The sequence below is a fragment of the Trachypithecus francoisi genome, unplaced genomic scaffold (genome assembly GCF_009764315.1).
Source record: "Trachypithecus francoisi isolate TF-2019V2 unplaced genomic scaffold, Tfra_2.0 Lachesis_group5, whole genome shotgun sequence".
Classification (NCBI taxonomy): domain Eukaryota; kingdom Metazoa; phylum Chordata; class Mammalia; order Primates; family Cercopithecidae; genus Trachypithecus; species Trachypithecus francoisi.
This window is the reverse complement of record NW_022681470.1, coordinates 153026-168468: the sequence shown is the minus strand read 5'-3', so window position 1 is coordinate 168468 and position 15443 is coordinate 153026. Positions and strand designations below refer to the sequence as shown.

The window sequence follows — 15443 nt, the reverse complement described above, 5'->3', positions numbered from 1 at the left end:
ATAAGGCCTCTCCCACACCAGCACTAAGCTTCTACCGGGATCCTCCTTCTGTAGGACAATCACCAGGCCAGATCCAGAAGGTGAGAGGACTGCAAGGCCAGGGCCCGAGCCCTGGGAGAAGCTGAAACCACAGGAAGGGCACTCAGGACCAGCTCAGGTCCTTCCCTGGCCAGGTCCAGGAGATTCTTGTGGCCCTTGCTCCTTTGGCATTGCCCTAGGCCGTCGTATGCTCAGGAGAGGGGAGTCTGGAGTTCAGGGAGGATGTGGGCTGGGGACGTAGCTTTCTTGTTGTTTTGCCATCTGCTATTCCGTGTGTGGTTTGTGTGCAGTGTGTGTGTGTCTTCTGTGCATCATTCTGTGTGTGGCATCCTTCATTCTGTGTGGTTTTGTGTCCTCACAGCCTCTCTGAGCTCCAGCTTTCTCTGTGGAAGATGAAAGCAATTATAGCAGGACCCTGCCAGGCTGTTGAAAAGATTCCACAATAAAACTTTGCACATGGGAAGTACCTAGTGAAACAGCCTCCGATGCCACTTCTTCTCCTGTCCCAGGTGGGGGCCCCTGCCTTGACCCCAGCCTCACTGGTCCCTCTTACCCACAGAGGTGGTGGTGAGCATGGCCCTGGGTCCTGCTATGGGGTCACTCCCAGGCTCTGTTTCTCTGCTGTGTGCCCCTGGGTCAGGTCCTGAACTCTCTGGGCCTCCATAATTTCTCCCTGAAAACGAGGCTAGTGTCAGGTCTTCACCATAGGCTGAGGTGATCTGTGCACTTGATGTGCTGCTGGGATCTCCTCATCTCATCTCATCCTCTCCTTTCCCCTCCTCCATCACACTATGAGGCTTGAGAAGCCTTTTCCCAGAAGGCCAGGCCCCTGAAACTCTTTTCCCACTGAGGAGAAAAGCAAGCAGCTGGAGTTGCAGGCCTGGAGGGGTGCCCGGGCATGTAGGGGTGCCCGGGCATGCAGGGGTGCAGGGCTGCCGCATGTTTGCTACCAGCTCCAGACCAGACATACTTTATTTTCCTCCTTGGATCTACATGGTGGGGTCATTGGCATCATGGATGGACCTCTTCTCCCAGACCAACTGGTTTCCCTTCCTCTTTACCAATCCCTAATAAGTCAACCAGGGTATCACCGTAGGGTGTGTGGTGTGTGTGTGATGTGTGTGTGGTGTGTGTGGTGTACTGTGTGTGGTGTGTGTGGTGTGTGTGATGTGGTGTGTGTGATGTGGTGTGTGTGTGTTTGTGTTGTGTGTGGTGTGTGTGGTGTGGTGTGTGGTGTGTGTGTGTGGTGTGGTGTGTGGTGTGTGTGATGTGGTGTGTGTGTGTGTTGTGTGTGGTGTGTGTGGTGTGGTGTGTGGTGTGTGTGATGTGGTGTGTGTGGTGTGTGTGATGTACTGTGTGTTGTGTGTGTTGTGTGTGGTGTGTGTGATGTACTGTGTGTGTTGTGTGTGGTGTGTGTGGTGTGGTGTGTGGTGTGTGTGTGATGTGTGTGTGGTGTGTGTGATGTACTGTGTGTGTTGTGTGTGTTGTGTGTGGTGTGGTGTGTGGTGTGTGTGGTGTGGTGTGTGATGTGTGTGATGTGGTGTGTGTTGTGTAGGGTGTGGTGTGTGTGGTGTGTGTGATGTGGTGTGTGTGTGTTGTGTGTGGTGTGTGTGTGGTGTGGTGTGTGTGGTGTGTGTGATGTACTGTGTGTGTTGTGTGTGGTGTGTGTGGTGTGGTGTGTGGTGTGATGTACTGTGTGTGGTGTGTGTGTTGTGTGTGGTGTGTGTGGTGTGGTGTGTGGTGTGTGTGATGTGGTGTGTGTTGTGTAGGGTGTGGTGTGTGTGGTGTGTGTGATGTACTGTGTGTGTTGTGTGTCGTGTGTGTGGTGTGTGGTGTGTGGTGTGTGTTGTGTGTGGTGTGGTGTGTGGTGTGTGTGATGTGGTGTGTGTTGTGTAGGGTGATGTGGTGTGTGTTGTGTAGGGTGTGGTGTGTGTGTGTGTGTGATGTACTGTGTGTGTGTGTGTTGTGTGTGGTGTGTGGTGTGTGGTGTGTGTTGTGTGTGTGGTGTGTGTGGTGTGTGGTGTGTGGTGTGTGTGGTGTGTGTGGTGTGGTGTGTGGTGTGTGGTGTGTGTGATGTACTGTGTGTGGTGTGTGTGGTGTGTGGTGTGTGGTGTGTGTGATGTGGTGTGTGTTGTGTAGGGTGTGGTGTGTGTGTGGTGTGTGTGATGTACTGTGTGTGGTGTGTGTGGTGTGTGGTGTGTGTGTGTTGTGTGTGGTGTGTGTGGTGTGTGTGGTGTGGTGTGTGTTGTGTAGGGTGTGGTGTGTGTGTGGTGTGATGTGCCTATGTGTGGTGAGGTGGGAGTAGTAGCAGCTATTACGGTGCACCCTGGCTTTGGAGCTGGAAGGACCTAGAACAGAGCACGGCTTTGGCCTTCTAGGTGGAGCCAGCTTGGGCTACTTCGCTATCCCTCTTTGCTGCAGTTTTCCCGCCTGTAGAGTGGGGCTAACAGCCTCTGCCGTACTACAGTACTGTCCACTGGGACTCCCCGCAATGATGGGAGTGTCCTGTGCCTGCCTTGGCCAATACTGCGGCCACATGTAGCCCCTGAGCACTGGGAATGTAGCCAGCGCTACTGAGAAACAGAATGTTTCATTTTATCTACCCTCGAAGAATCGAAGAATCGTAAATAGTCATGCCTGGCTCACAGTGACCATGTATACGGTAAATGAGATAATGATCAAGAAGGGCTCAGGCCAGAGCCACACACCTGCTCTCTGCTGCTTTGATACACAAGCAAGTTGGAATTCTGGGAGTTCCTTCGAATTCTAATGAATGTGACCAAGCCTTTGCAATCCTCAAAGGTCTAACTCAGACAATCTGCAGGGAGGGAATGCAAGGTGCAGAGAGATTGGTGACACACTCTTCGGAAGTGCATGGGGGACTCTGATTTAGTGCTGCAGGCCCAGGACTGTGGGAATAGTGGAAGGCGGTGTGGGCTCGCGGTTAGGGACATAGGCTAAACTCCAGTTCTGATATCTCCCAGAAGTAAGACCTTGACTTTCAGTGCAATACCCAATCCTTCTAAGGCTTGATTTTTCTTAGGATGCTAATAATAGTACCTGCCTGCTCCAGTAGATGAATTACATAAATTAATACCTGTAAAGTGCTTGGAATGGAGTAAGTGCTCAATAGATGTTTGCCTATTGCGGAGGTGGTGGTGGGTGGCAGCAACAGAGCCCCTAAGTGTAAAATATGGATGCAGTGAGAGACTGGCTGCAGGAGGGACATTATGCTCTGGGGGAGTGGAGGGGCACAGACCCCAGCCCAGCTCTGTCTTCTTGGACCCCGTCCCAAAAGTGAAACTAAAAATTCATCTGCCCACACATTTTGCAACTGCCTTGGCCCCATGGGAACCGGCCCCTGGCTGTGTTTCTCACCCGCGTGTAGATGCTCCTGCAGGCTGAGACTCAGGAAACTCGGACCTCTGTCTGCAGCAGGGTGGAGTCAGCTTTGTGCTCCCAGCTCAGGATTTTGATTCTTTCTGTCACAAGGTTGGACTGAGTACTGGGCTTGTTACAGTGTGATCAAAACCCGCAGGGGATGACAGGCAGCCCTCCAAGGCCCCGGGGCTGCTTTTGTGTGTCTCTTCAGGCTCGAGGCCCCGTGGCCCCCATCCTTGGGAGAAGTCAGCTCCAGCACCATGAAGGGCGTCCTCGTTGCTGGTATCACTGCAGTGCTTGTTGTTGCAGCTGTAGGTAAGAGAACTCACATGGCCCCTTTTTAGAATGGAGACCCTCTTTTCCACCTCACCAGTGTCTTCTTGCTCTCAAAGCCCCGAGGGCCTCGCATGTTAAATTATGGTTAGTGATGACCATGAGACCTGTCTGTGCAGCCTGCTTTCAAGGGGCCACTCTGTATTGTTGTTGAAGATTGGATCTTTCCACTGGGGAATAGTGAGCAGTGGGAGAAACTAATTAGGGTGGCTCATCTTATAGCATCAATTTCAGGGATCCCCAGAGGGCAGGGATGCCATCCCATCTGTCTTTTACTGCAAGGTGGGAGCAGTGCTTTCCTAGAGTAGAGTATGCTCCATAAATGTCTACTGAATGTTGACCGGTGTTGGACGTCTTGTGTCCTCAGAATCTCTGAGCTGTGTGCAGTGTAATTCATGGGAACAATCCTGTGTCAACAGCACTGCCTCTGAATGTCCCTCACATGCCAACACCAGCTGTGTCAGCTCCTCAGCCAGCTCCTCTCCAGGTGAGCGGGGGGGTGTGTGTCCTTCCCGCCTCTGGGGCTTGCACCGGGAGGGAGCTGGAGACGACGTCCAGGCAGGAAAGAAAGGCAGAGATGGGGACATGCTGTCCACGGAGAGAGGAAACCACAAAGGTGACTCCCAGGAGAAACAACGCATGGCTGAGACAAGCAGGAGCCAGACAAGAACACGGGGTCAAAGCAGATGGGAGACCCTCGTGTTTTGGACACCGATGCCCTTGATCACAAAGCTTCATTCTGGACGCACGTACGTGGATGTGAGAAGCAAGGGCAGCTCTTAGTTAAATTACCAGGCAGATTTGCTCTGGAAGCTTTCATTCTTCCTTTTCCCAGCCCTTTTATCTCTCCCTCATGGTTCCTCCTCTTCTGGATCAAACATACTTTCCTTCATTCAAGACCCCCCCACAGGGCATGTGGAGTGTAACCACGATTGCACCCTCTTTCTCAGGGCACTTAGATTTCTTCTGAACTTTTTTGTAATAGACACGTTCAAACGCACTTCGTGTATGTTTAAAGTGGGAAGAAGAGTACAATGAACTGCCCTGTAGCCACTACCCTGTGTCGGCAGTTAAACATTTAGCTATTTCTTCACTATAGTTTTTTTTCCTACTGTAGTATTTTTGGCTATGGTATTTTAAATTAAACATTATATAAATAGACATGACACACACATATATATGCGTATGTGTGTACATGTCATTGGTCATTTTCTCCATAAATACTTCACTATTTATCTCTGATCATAATTTTTTTTACATAACTGCCATATTGCTATGGTTTGAATATTCCCTCCAAAACTAATGTTGAAACTTAATTGCCATTGTGATGGCATTAAGAGGTGGGACATTCAGAGGTGATTAGGCCATGAGGACTCCGCCCTTGCAAATGCATTAATGTCATGAGTGTGGATGTGGGTTCCTGATAAAAGGGAGTCTGGCCCCCTCTTTCCCTCACTTGCTCTCACTCTCTCTTGCCCTTCTGCCGTGGGATGATGCAGAAGAAAGTCTTCACCAGAGGCTGGCACTTTGATGTACTTTGCAGACTCTAGGACTGTAAACAATAAATTTATTCTCTTTATAGATTACCCAGTCCATGATATTCTGGTATAGCAACACAAAATGAACTAAGACACATACTATTATCATACCTGAGAAAGTTAACTGTATTTCTTTAATTTCTTCTAATACCCAGGCCATCTTAAACATTTCTTAATTGTTTCAAAGATGTCATGATATGGTCTACATGTGGAATGAGGATCCCAGCCACATCCCCCATTTTGCTGTTGGTCTGTTAAACCTAACTTATTTTATAAGAGCTTCCGTCATTTTTTGTTCAATCCTATTGGTTTGTTGGAGAAATGGGTCACTTGCCCTGTAGCTGTCCCATGTTCTAGCTGTGGTTGATTGCTTCCTAGTGGTATGATATAACTTGCTCTCCTCTTCTCAGTATTTCTTGCATAGGTAATCAGGGCTGTCCAGTAGTACTTTCTTCAGTGGTGGAAGTATCTGTGTGAACACCGTGCCGTTCTGCAGTCACATATGGCCACTGAGCACTTCATATATGGCTGCTCTGACTGAGGAGCTTAATTTTAAATTTGATTTGATTTTAATCAATAAGATTTAAATTTAAATAGGCACAAATAGCTAGTGGCTACCATATTAGACAGCTCTGGCTAGAAGCTTGACTGGATTCAGGTTCAATTTTTAGGCAGGAACTGTGGATGTCATATTGTACATAAGGCTCATCATGTCTGTTTGATCGTTTTTACAGACCTTAGGACTTACCGGTGGCTTCAGGGACTACTCACCTGGACCACCCATTTTCAGGCTCCCAATAACTTTTGCCTGGAGTTTAACCTGCACTTCTGATAGTCTCCTGCTCAAAGGAGGGGCTGCCTGATGGGGAAGAATTATTATTATTTTTTCCAGAAAACCCTCTCCAGTGTCTTCAAAACTGCATTACACCGAGGTTGCATTTTCTGCCTTTGCCTGAAACAGTTGCTGTTCCGGGTCTCCACCCTCCCCACACCTCCTCCTTATCGGGGTTGACAGTCTGTGTTTGTCTTTGTGTAGAGACACTAATCAGATTATACCAGAAAATGTTCTGCTCCGCGGAGAACTGCAGTGAGGAGACACACGCTACAGCCTTCACTGTCCACGTGTCTGCTAAAGAACACTTTCATTTTGTAAGCCAGTGCTGCCAGGGAAAGGAGTGCAGCAACACCAGCGATGCCCTGGGTGGGTGCTGGCCACATGGGCGATGCCCTGGGTGGGCGCTGGCCGTGTGGGTGATGCCCTGGGTGGGTGTTGACCGTGTGAGTGGCCTTCCTCTGTCCTTCCAGCCCTGGCTCTTCCTTTTTCACCTGTTCTCCTTACCCTTGGGTGGACATCTCAAGTCCAGGCACTTCAGTGAGTATCTAGATGGCATCAACATCTGACTTACAGCAATTACACAGGAAACAAATGAGGCAAACCAGCACTTTCCCTCTTTCTTAGTGAAGACAGATATTGCAAGTTGTGTGACACGGACATTAGTTCCCATCAGTAGTTCTCAAATTTTGTGATCTCAGGCCCTCTGTTAAGACACTATGTCTTAAAAATTATTGAGGCCCCCAAAGAACTTTTGTTTATGTGGACTCCATCTGTCAATACACACTGTCTTAGAAATTAAAGCTAAGAAAATTTAGAAATTGTAACTAGTTCGCCAAAATAACCAAAACCCATGACACATCAACATTAATATATTTTCCAAAAGAAACATATACAATGGGAAGGGTGGCATTGTTATTATACTTTTTGCAAATTCTTTAGTTTCTGACTTAATAGAAGACAGCTGGATTCTCATATTTACTTGTGCATTTAGTCTGTTATAGTCTCACGCATCATGGAGCCTCTGGAAAACCCCACTTTATGTTCACAAGAGAAAGAGAGTGAAATAAGTAAATAATATTTTAGTATTATCATGACGATGGTTTGAGCCCTGCAGCACTCCCTGTAAGGTCTCAGGGACTCAGGACATCCTGGACCACGATTTGAGACCTGCTGATCTACACCAAAGGTCTCTTTGAAAAACAGAAAATGTGGCTGAAAAGGCAAAGTTTATTGGCCATGGTCGTAAAGCACAGTTAATTAAGAGCAGAGCTGGTCTCATTATACATTTTTTTCTTCTAGTCATAATGTTAAATAATGGCCTGTGTTTATTTGTTCAGAGCAAGATTTGGTAACAGTCACCCACTTGTTGGCAAATGTTCATGATGGCTAATGTTGATGTTGACTATAGTTTGGTTTTAGCTCAGAATCTTACCTTTCTCAGTCTATACCCCAACACACCGATGGCCATAGTTCTTGAAGACTAGACAGTCTGTAAGGGCAGATCTGTGGAGCTGTGTGTAATAAATATTTTGAGGGGACATGGTGTTTTCAAGGCTAGATCTGAGATTCCCAAGGATGTAATTGCTCCGTTCTCAGGATCTCTTTGGTGGTTTCTTTGGTTGCCTATCCCCTTCCTCCCATGTTCTGTATGATAACACTGTCTTGAGCAATAACTCTGACTATTCCAGACCCTCCCCGGAAGAATGTGTCCAGCAACGCAGAGTGCCTTGCTTGTTATGAATCTAATGGCACTTCCTGTCGTGGGAATCCCTGGAAATGTTATGAAGAAGAACAGTGTGTCTTTCTAGTTGCAGAATTTGAGAATGGTAAGTCTTGTAGCTCCAATTCCTCTATGGGACTTGAGCTGGGAACATGTCAAGTCTTGGTTCATAAATTCTGGGTTAACACAGAAGGACCAGGGGAGTAGTGGAACAAGGGGGATAAAGGTCATAATGTCTTTAAATAAAGAGGCTGTTCTTGTAGCCTTGAGCTCGTTGCTATTTTTGGCTTACTTAGACCAGAGCTGTTTATCCTGGGCTACGCTTCCCTCGAACTCTATTCTCCTGTGGCTTGTAATCCAGTCACGTTTGTCTAAGCGCATCACACCCCTCCTCACATTTACTTCTTTACCAGGTTGCATCATTCTGTAGGTGAGGGTTGGTGTAACTTTTATTTCCTTTTATATCTACACTTTTCTTCTCTACTTGTCACTAAGAGGTGTTGGCTTTTGGTAGCTTGGATCACCTGGCGGAAAGAGTCAAATTGGGTTTTAAAGTCCAACCAATTGTCCTTTTCTACAAAAGCAATTTGATACTAACCATTGTAAAACATACATATCTAACATTTGCCCAAAGAGTTAAAGGTTATTACATATATTAGTTAAGGTGAGTTAATTGGTGTTAAGAACACCAGCAATGCCCTGGGTGGGTGCTGGCTGTGCGAGTGGCCTTCCTGTGTCCTCCCAGCCATGGCTCTTCCTTTTTCACCTGTTCTCCTTTCCCTTGGGTGGACATCTTAGGTCCAGGCACTTCAGTGAGTATCCAGATGGCATCAACATCTGACTTACAGCAATTACGCAGGAAACAAATGGGGCAAACCAGCACTTCCTCCATGCCTCCCCTCTTTCTTAGCGATTCAGGTTGTGTTAGAGGGACATTAGAGGCCATCAGTAGTTCTCAAATCTTGTGATCTCAGGCCCTCTGTTAAGACTCTATGTCTTAAAAATTATTGAGGACCCCAAAGAACTTCTGTTTATGTGGACTCCGTCTGTCAGTATACACTGTCTTAGAAATTAAAGCTAAGAAGATTTAGAAACCTTAACTAGTTAAAGAGTTAAAGAACAACCTCCAAAGCCTATGGCTCAATACAATAGATGTTTATTTCTTGCTGGAGCAGTTAATTGCAGAGTCCAGGCCATGGTTTCCTTCTGTCCCGTAGCTCTGGCCCCCACTCCCCAGGTCTTGGCAGCTCTGTGCTGTATCCTTTGCCAGCAGGAGGAAAGAGAGGTAGTGGAGGAAGGCAGGTGGGTTTCTGTGGGCTGGGCTTGGATGTGAATGCATCACTTCCTCCCACAGTTCACTGGTTAGGACCCAGAAAGACAGTCATCTTGGCTGTAAGGGAGCCTGACATAGTCAGGTAGTATGACCCCGAAGGAAAGAAAGAGGCATGAAGCTAAAATGAACAACAAGCCAGTCTCTGCCAAAATATGACTCCAAATAATAAGAGTTTAAGAGCACTAATATCCAGGTACAGTTTCATTTCAATATTTGTTAAGTGTCAATTCTAGCATCATGAATCGGTGTTTAACTGTAATTATGAAAAACCGCTTATACTGAACCTCTTTTTTTTGTTTTTTTGTTTTTTGAGATGAAGTCTTGCTCTGTCACCCAGGCTGGAGTGCAGTGGTGCGATCTGAGCTCACTGCAACCTCAGTCTCCTGGGTTCAAGCGATTTTCCTGCGTTCAAGCGATTCTCCTGCCTCAGCTTCCTGGGTAGCTGGGATTATAGACATGTGCCACCATACCCGACTGCTTTTTGTATTTTTAGTACAGACGGGGTTTCGCCATGTTGGCCAGGCTGGTCTCAAACACCTGACCTCAGGTGATCCGCCCGCGTGGTCTCCCAAGGTGCTGGGATTACAGGAGTGAGCCACAGCGCCCAGCCCTGAACGTCTTTTTACTATTTTTTAAAAATACACTTTATTTTTCAGAGTAGTTTTAGATTCACAGCAAAATTGGGCGGAAGTGATAGAAATTTCCCATCCACCTGACATGCATAACCTCCCCAGCTGCCAACATCCCCACCAGAGCATAACCTCCCCAGCTGCCAACATCCCCACCAGAGCATAACCTCCCTGCTGCAAACATCCTCGCCAGAGCATAACCTCCCCGCTGCCAACATCCCCACCAGAGCATAACCTCCCCGCTGCCAACATCCCACCAGAGCATAACCTCCCCGCTGCCAACATCCCCAGCAGAGCATAACCTCCCCGCTGCCAACATCCCACCAGAGCATAACCTCCCCGCTGCCAACATCCCACCAGAGCATAACCTCCCCGCTGCCACATCCTCACCAGAGCATAACCTCCCCGCTGCCAACATCCCCACCAGAGCATAACCTCCCCGCTGCCACATCCTCACCAGAGCATAACCTCCCCGCTGCCAACATCCCCACCAGAGCATAACCTCCCTGCTGCCAACATCCCCACCAGAGCATAACCTCTCCGCTGCCAACATCCCACCAGAGCATAACCTCCCCTGCTGCCAACATCCCCACCAGAGCATAACCTCCCCGCTGCCAACATCCCCACCAGAGCATAACCTCCCCGCTGCCAACATCCCCACCAGAGCATAACCTCCCCGCTGCCAACATCCCCACCAGAGCATAACCTCCCCGCTGCCAACATCCCCACCAGAGCATAACCTCCCCGCTGCCAACATCCCACCAGAGCATAACCTCCCCGCTGCCAACATCCCACCAGAGCATAACCTCCCCGCTGCCAACATCCCACCAGAGCATAACCTCCCCGCTGCCAACCCCCACCAGAGCATAACCTCCCCGCTGCCAACATCCCACCAGAGCATAACCTCCCCGCTGCAACATCCCACCAGAGCATAACCTCCCCGCTGCCAACATCCCACCAGAGCATAACCTCCCCGCTGCCAACATCCTCACCAGAGCATAACCTCCCCGGTGCCAACATCCTCACCAGAGCATAACCTCCCCGCTGCCAATATCCCCACCAGAGCATAACCTCCCTGCTGCCAACATCCTCACCAGAGCATAACCTCTCCGCTGCCAACATCCCACCAGAGCATAACCTCCCTGCTGCCAACATCCCCACCAGAGCATACCTCCCCGCTGCCACATCCCCACCAGAGCATAACCTCCCCGCTGCCAACATCCCCACCAGAGCATAACCCCCCGCTGCCAACATCCCCACCAGAGCATAACCTCCCCGCTGCCAACATCCCCACCAGAGCATAACCTCCCCGCTGCCAACATCCCCACCAGAGCATAACCTCCCCGCTGCCAACATCCCACCAGAGCATAACCTCCCCGCTGCCAACATCCCCACCAGAGCATAACCTCTCCGCTGCCAACATCCCACCAGAGCATAATCTCCCCTGCTGCCAACATCCCCACCAGAGCATAACCTCCCCGCTACCAACATCCCCACCAGAGCATAACCTCCCCGCTGCCAACATCCTCACCAGAGCATAACCTCCTCGCTGCCATCATACCCACAGAGCATAACCTCCTCGCTGCCAACATCCCCAACAGAGCATAATCTCCCTGCTGCCAACATCCCCACCAGAGCATAACCTCCCCGCTGCCAACATCCTCACCAGAGCATAATCTCCCCGCTGCCAACATCCCCAACAGAGCATAACCTCCCCGCTGCCATCATACCCACAGAGCATAACCTCCTCGCTGCCAACATCCCCAACAGAGCATAATCTCCCTGCTGCCAACATCCCCACCAGAGCATAACCTCCCCGCTGCCAACATCCTCACCAGAGCATAATCCCCCGCTGCCAACATCCCCAACAGAGCATAACCTCCCCGCTGCCATCATACCCACAGAGCATAACCTCCTTGCTGCCAACATCCCCAACAGAGCATAACCTCCCTGCTGCCAACATCTTCACCAGAGCATAATCTCCCCGCTGCTAACATCCTCACCAGAGAGGTACATTTGTTCTAAGCAATGAGGCTGCATTGATACAGCATCATCCAAAGTTGACAGCTCACATTAGGGCTCCCCTTGGTGTTGTATGTTCCGTGAGTTTGGACAAATTATAATGATATACGTTCACCACTGTAACCATATAGAGCATTTCCACTGCCTTAAAATTCCTCTGTGCTCTACCTACTCACCCCTCCCTGCCCTCTAAGCTCTGACAACCACTGATCTTTGTTATTGCCTCCGGAGTTTTGCCTTTTCCACACTATCCTATAGTTGAAATCATACAGTATGTAGCCTTTTCAAAACAGCTTCTTTCCTTAGTAATATCCATTTAAAGCGCCTTTCACTTTTAAAATTTCTGGGATGTCTAAACTGCTGTGATTTTTAATTCTAAAGCTGTGTCCTAAGGCAACATGACATCAGAAAGATTTTTCTCTGTCTACTTATCTTGTCCCCAGGTCTGATAAAAGGGATCGATTTTCTTCTTTCTCATAGGACTTGACTTACGCTGAAAGCCAGACAGATCAAAGCTATCATAAATGTAGGGGTATTTTTGTTTCTTTTTGTTCAAGGTCACTTTTTTTTTTTTTTTTGAGACGGAGTCTCGCTCTGTCGCCCAGGCTGGAGGGCAGTGGCCGGATCTCAGCTCACTGCAAGCTCCGCCTCCTGGGTTCACGGCATTCTCCTGCCTCCGCCTCCCGAGTAGCTGGGACTACAGGCGCCCGCCACCTCGCCCGCCCGGCTAATTTTTTTGTATTTTTTAGTAGAGACGGGGTTTCACCGTGTTAGCCAGGATGGTCTCGATCTCCTGACCTTGTGATCCGCCCGTCTCGGCCTCCCAAAGTGCTGGGATTACAGGCTTGAGCCACCGTGCCCGGCCAAGATCACTTTTTTAAATACAGTAGAAATATTCCATGAAACACATCTCTTTAACTCACTCTAACTCAGTCTTCAGCACTGGCCGGGCGCGGTGGCTCACGCCTGGAATCCCAGCGCTGGCCGGGCGCGGTGGCTCACGCCTGTCATCCCAGCGCTGGCCGGGCGCGGTGGCTCACGCCTGTCATCCCAGCACTGGCCGGGTGCGGTGGCTCACGCCTGGAATCCCAGCACTGGCCGGGTGCGGTGGCTCACGCCTGGAATCCCAGCTCTTTGAGAGGCCAAGGCAGGCTGATCTCTTGAGGTCAGGAGTTCAAGATCAGCCTGGCCAACATAGTGAAACCCCGTCTCTACTAGAAATACAAAAATTAGCCCAGTGTGGTGGCGTGCACCTGTAGTCCCAACTACTCTGGAGGCTGAGGCAGGAGAACCGCTTGCACCTGGGGGATGGAGCCTTCAGTGAGCCAAGATTGCACCACTGCACTCCAGCCTGGACGACAGAGCGAGACTCCATCTCAAAACAAAAAACGTCAGCACTGATGTTTGCTATAAAACAGCATTTGGAGGTTTCCCACTCCTTTTCCAAGCAAGTTTAGAATCAGCCATTGTTGTTGTTGCTGTTCGAGACAGGGTCTTGCTCTGTCGTCCAGGTTAGAATGCAGGGGTGCGATCGCTGGCTCACTGCCGCCTCAAACTCCTGGCTCAAGTCAATCTCCCATCTCAGCCTCCCCAGTAGTGGACTGCAGGCACGTGCCACCACCCCTGGATAACTTTTTAATTTTTTGTAGAGACAATGTTTCCCAGTCTGGTCTCAAACTCCTGGCTTCAAGTAATCCTCTCACCTCAGCCTCCCAAAGTGCTAAGATTACAGGCGTGAGCCACCATGCCTAGTCCTAGAGCCGGCCTTGAACTCAGATTGCAGCCCTGCCTCTGACAAGTGGTGAGTGGAGTCACTTCGTCTCCGTGAGTCCCTTGGCCTCTGTGAGGTGCCTGCCTCCAGGGCTGTGTGAATTGCAGCTGACAGAGCAATCAGGGAACACAGTATGTGCTCAATAACCAGTGGCTGCTATCATAATTACATCTTCTGTACAAGCGCCCTAGGCCTTTTTCTAGTACCTGAATCTCAAAGCATGATTAAACATAGCAGAACTCCAATTTACGGCAGAGACAAGACGTGGTCTCTTACATCCTCCTGGTGGCCCTTCCTTCTTCTCGGGGAAAACTCAGGCAGGGAGGACTCAGGTCCAGAGACGAGTGAGGACGGAAAACAAAGCCTGGAAGGGGAGGGGGAGCCCAAGGTACTGACCCCTTCCTGAATTGAGAACAGAGAACTGCCTTTGGAACCTGTTCCTGATTTCCTCACCTTCCAGCTACACAGGAACACAGGAGATGTGAGTCCCAGGTCCAGCTCTGACCTTCACTGTTTAGCCTGGGCTGGCCACTCGCCTCCAGGAGTCTGCTTCCTCCAGGGTCAGGTGGGGGTGGGAGTCTAGGCCTCTGACCTCCAGGGTCTCTCTGCTATTGCCACATGGTGTTCTTGACTCTGAACATGCAGGCTCCTTCCTGCCTGGGTTTCAGGAGCACACCAGCTCTTGCCGGTCACCGGGCCAGCACGCTGCAGGTGACAAACTGAGAGCAGGTGTGGGTGGAAGGACAAAGGACTGAGTGGCATCCCTCCTGTCTCCTTTGCATTCACAGACACTGAGTCTAACAGTCTCGTGGTGAAAGGCTGTTCCAATGTCAGTAACGCCACCTGTCAGTTCCTGTCTGGTGAAAATAAGACTTTTGGAGGAGTCATCTTTCGAAAGTTTGAGTGTGCAAATGTAAACAGCTTAACCCCCATGTCTACACCGACCACTTCCCACACCATGGGCTTCAAAGCTTCCCTCAGCCTCTTGGCCTTTGCCAGCCTCCTTCTGCTGGGACTGCGGCCCTGAGGTCCTGGGGCTGCACTTTGCCCAGCACCCCATTTCTGCTGCTCTGAGGTCCAGAGCACCCCATGGGGTGCTGACACCCTCTTTCCCCGCCCTGCCCCATTTAACTGCCCAGTAAGTGGGAGTCACAGGTCTCCAGGTAATGCCGACAGCTGCCTTGTTCTCCATTATTAAAGCGCTGGTTCATTCACTGCCCAAATCTGTCCTGATGCATTCTGGGCTGGGCCTCATTTGAGCTGTTATCCTGCACCACCTCCCACTCCTGGGCTGCAGGTGGGGTCCTTGCCTTTGAAACTGTGCACATTTGTTTCTGGGATCTGATGACATCCCTGCTCATCTTGCTTCTGGGAAGCCAACCCCTTGACCTTGCAGCCCTGCACCTCTGGGGATGGACATGCCACCATCCGCACTGTCACACACAAGGAGCTCCCCTGCCTACCTTATAAGGCCTGTGTTGACCCCAGTACAGAAGCTCCTTCAGTATTGGCCAATATATGGCTCTTCAACAGTTGTCCTGATTGTGGTCAGAAGTCCACAGCGAGTGAAGAAAACAGCATCATCTCAGGGTCCTATCATGATGGGGGCCCAAGGAGGGTTGGAGGGGCTGCTGAAGACCAGCATGCTCCTACTGACTAGCCTTCCCAGGCAGGGACATGGGTAAGTCACTGGGAAAGCTGCAATGCCAGGCTCCATTCCTGGCTGAGGAAGTTTTCTGCAGCCTTGTGCAGAATGGAATGTGGCCACAGACCCCCAGTCCGGCCCCTCAGAGAGCTTGTAATCAAACACAGAGTTACTAACTCCATATCAAACGCCAAGGG

At 50.0% G+C, this 15443-nt stretch overlaps 1 protein-coding gene across 1 annotated transcript; it reads left to right on the top strand.

Moving 5' to 3' along the window:
* Positions 1–2466: 2466 nt before the first annotated feature.
* Positions 2467–14824, top strand: LYPD8 (LY6/PLAUR domain containing 8). Its single transcript, XM_033197674.1, has 5 exons — positions 2467–3735; positions 4121–4240; positions 6328–6492; positions 7815–7952; positions 14390–14824. The coding sequence occupies exons 1-5, from the start codon at positions 3681–3683 to the stop codon at positions 14626–14628; spliced, it is 717 nt and encodes a 238-aa protein (XP_033053565.1). The 5' UTR covers positions 2467–3680; the 3' UTR covers positions 14629–14824.
* Positions 14825–15443: the final 619 nt, after the last annotated feature.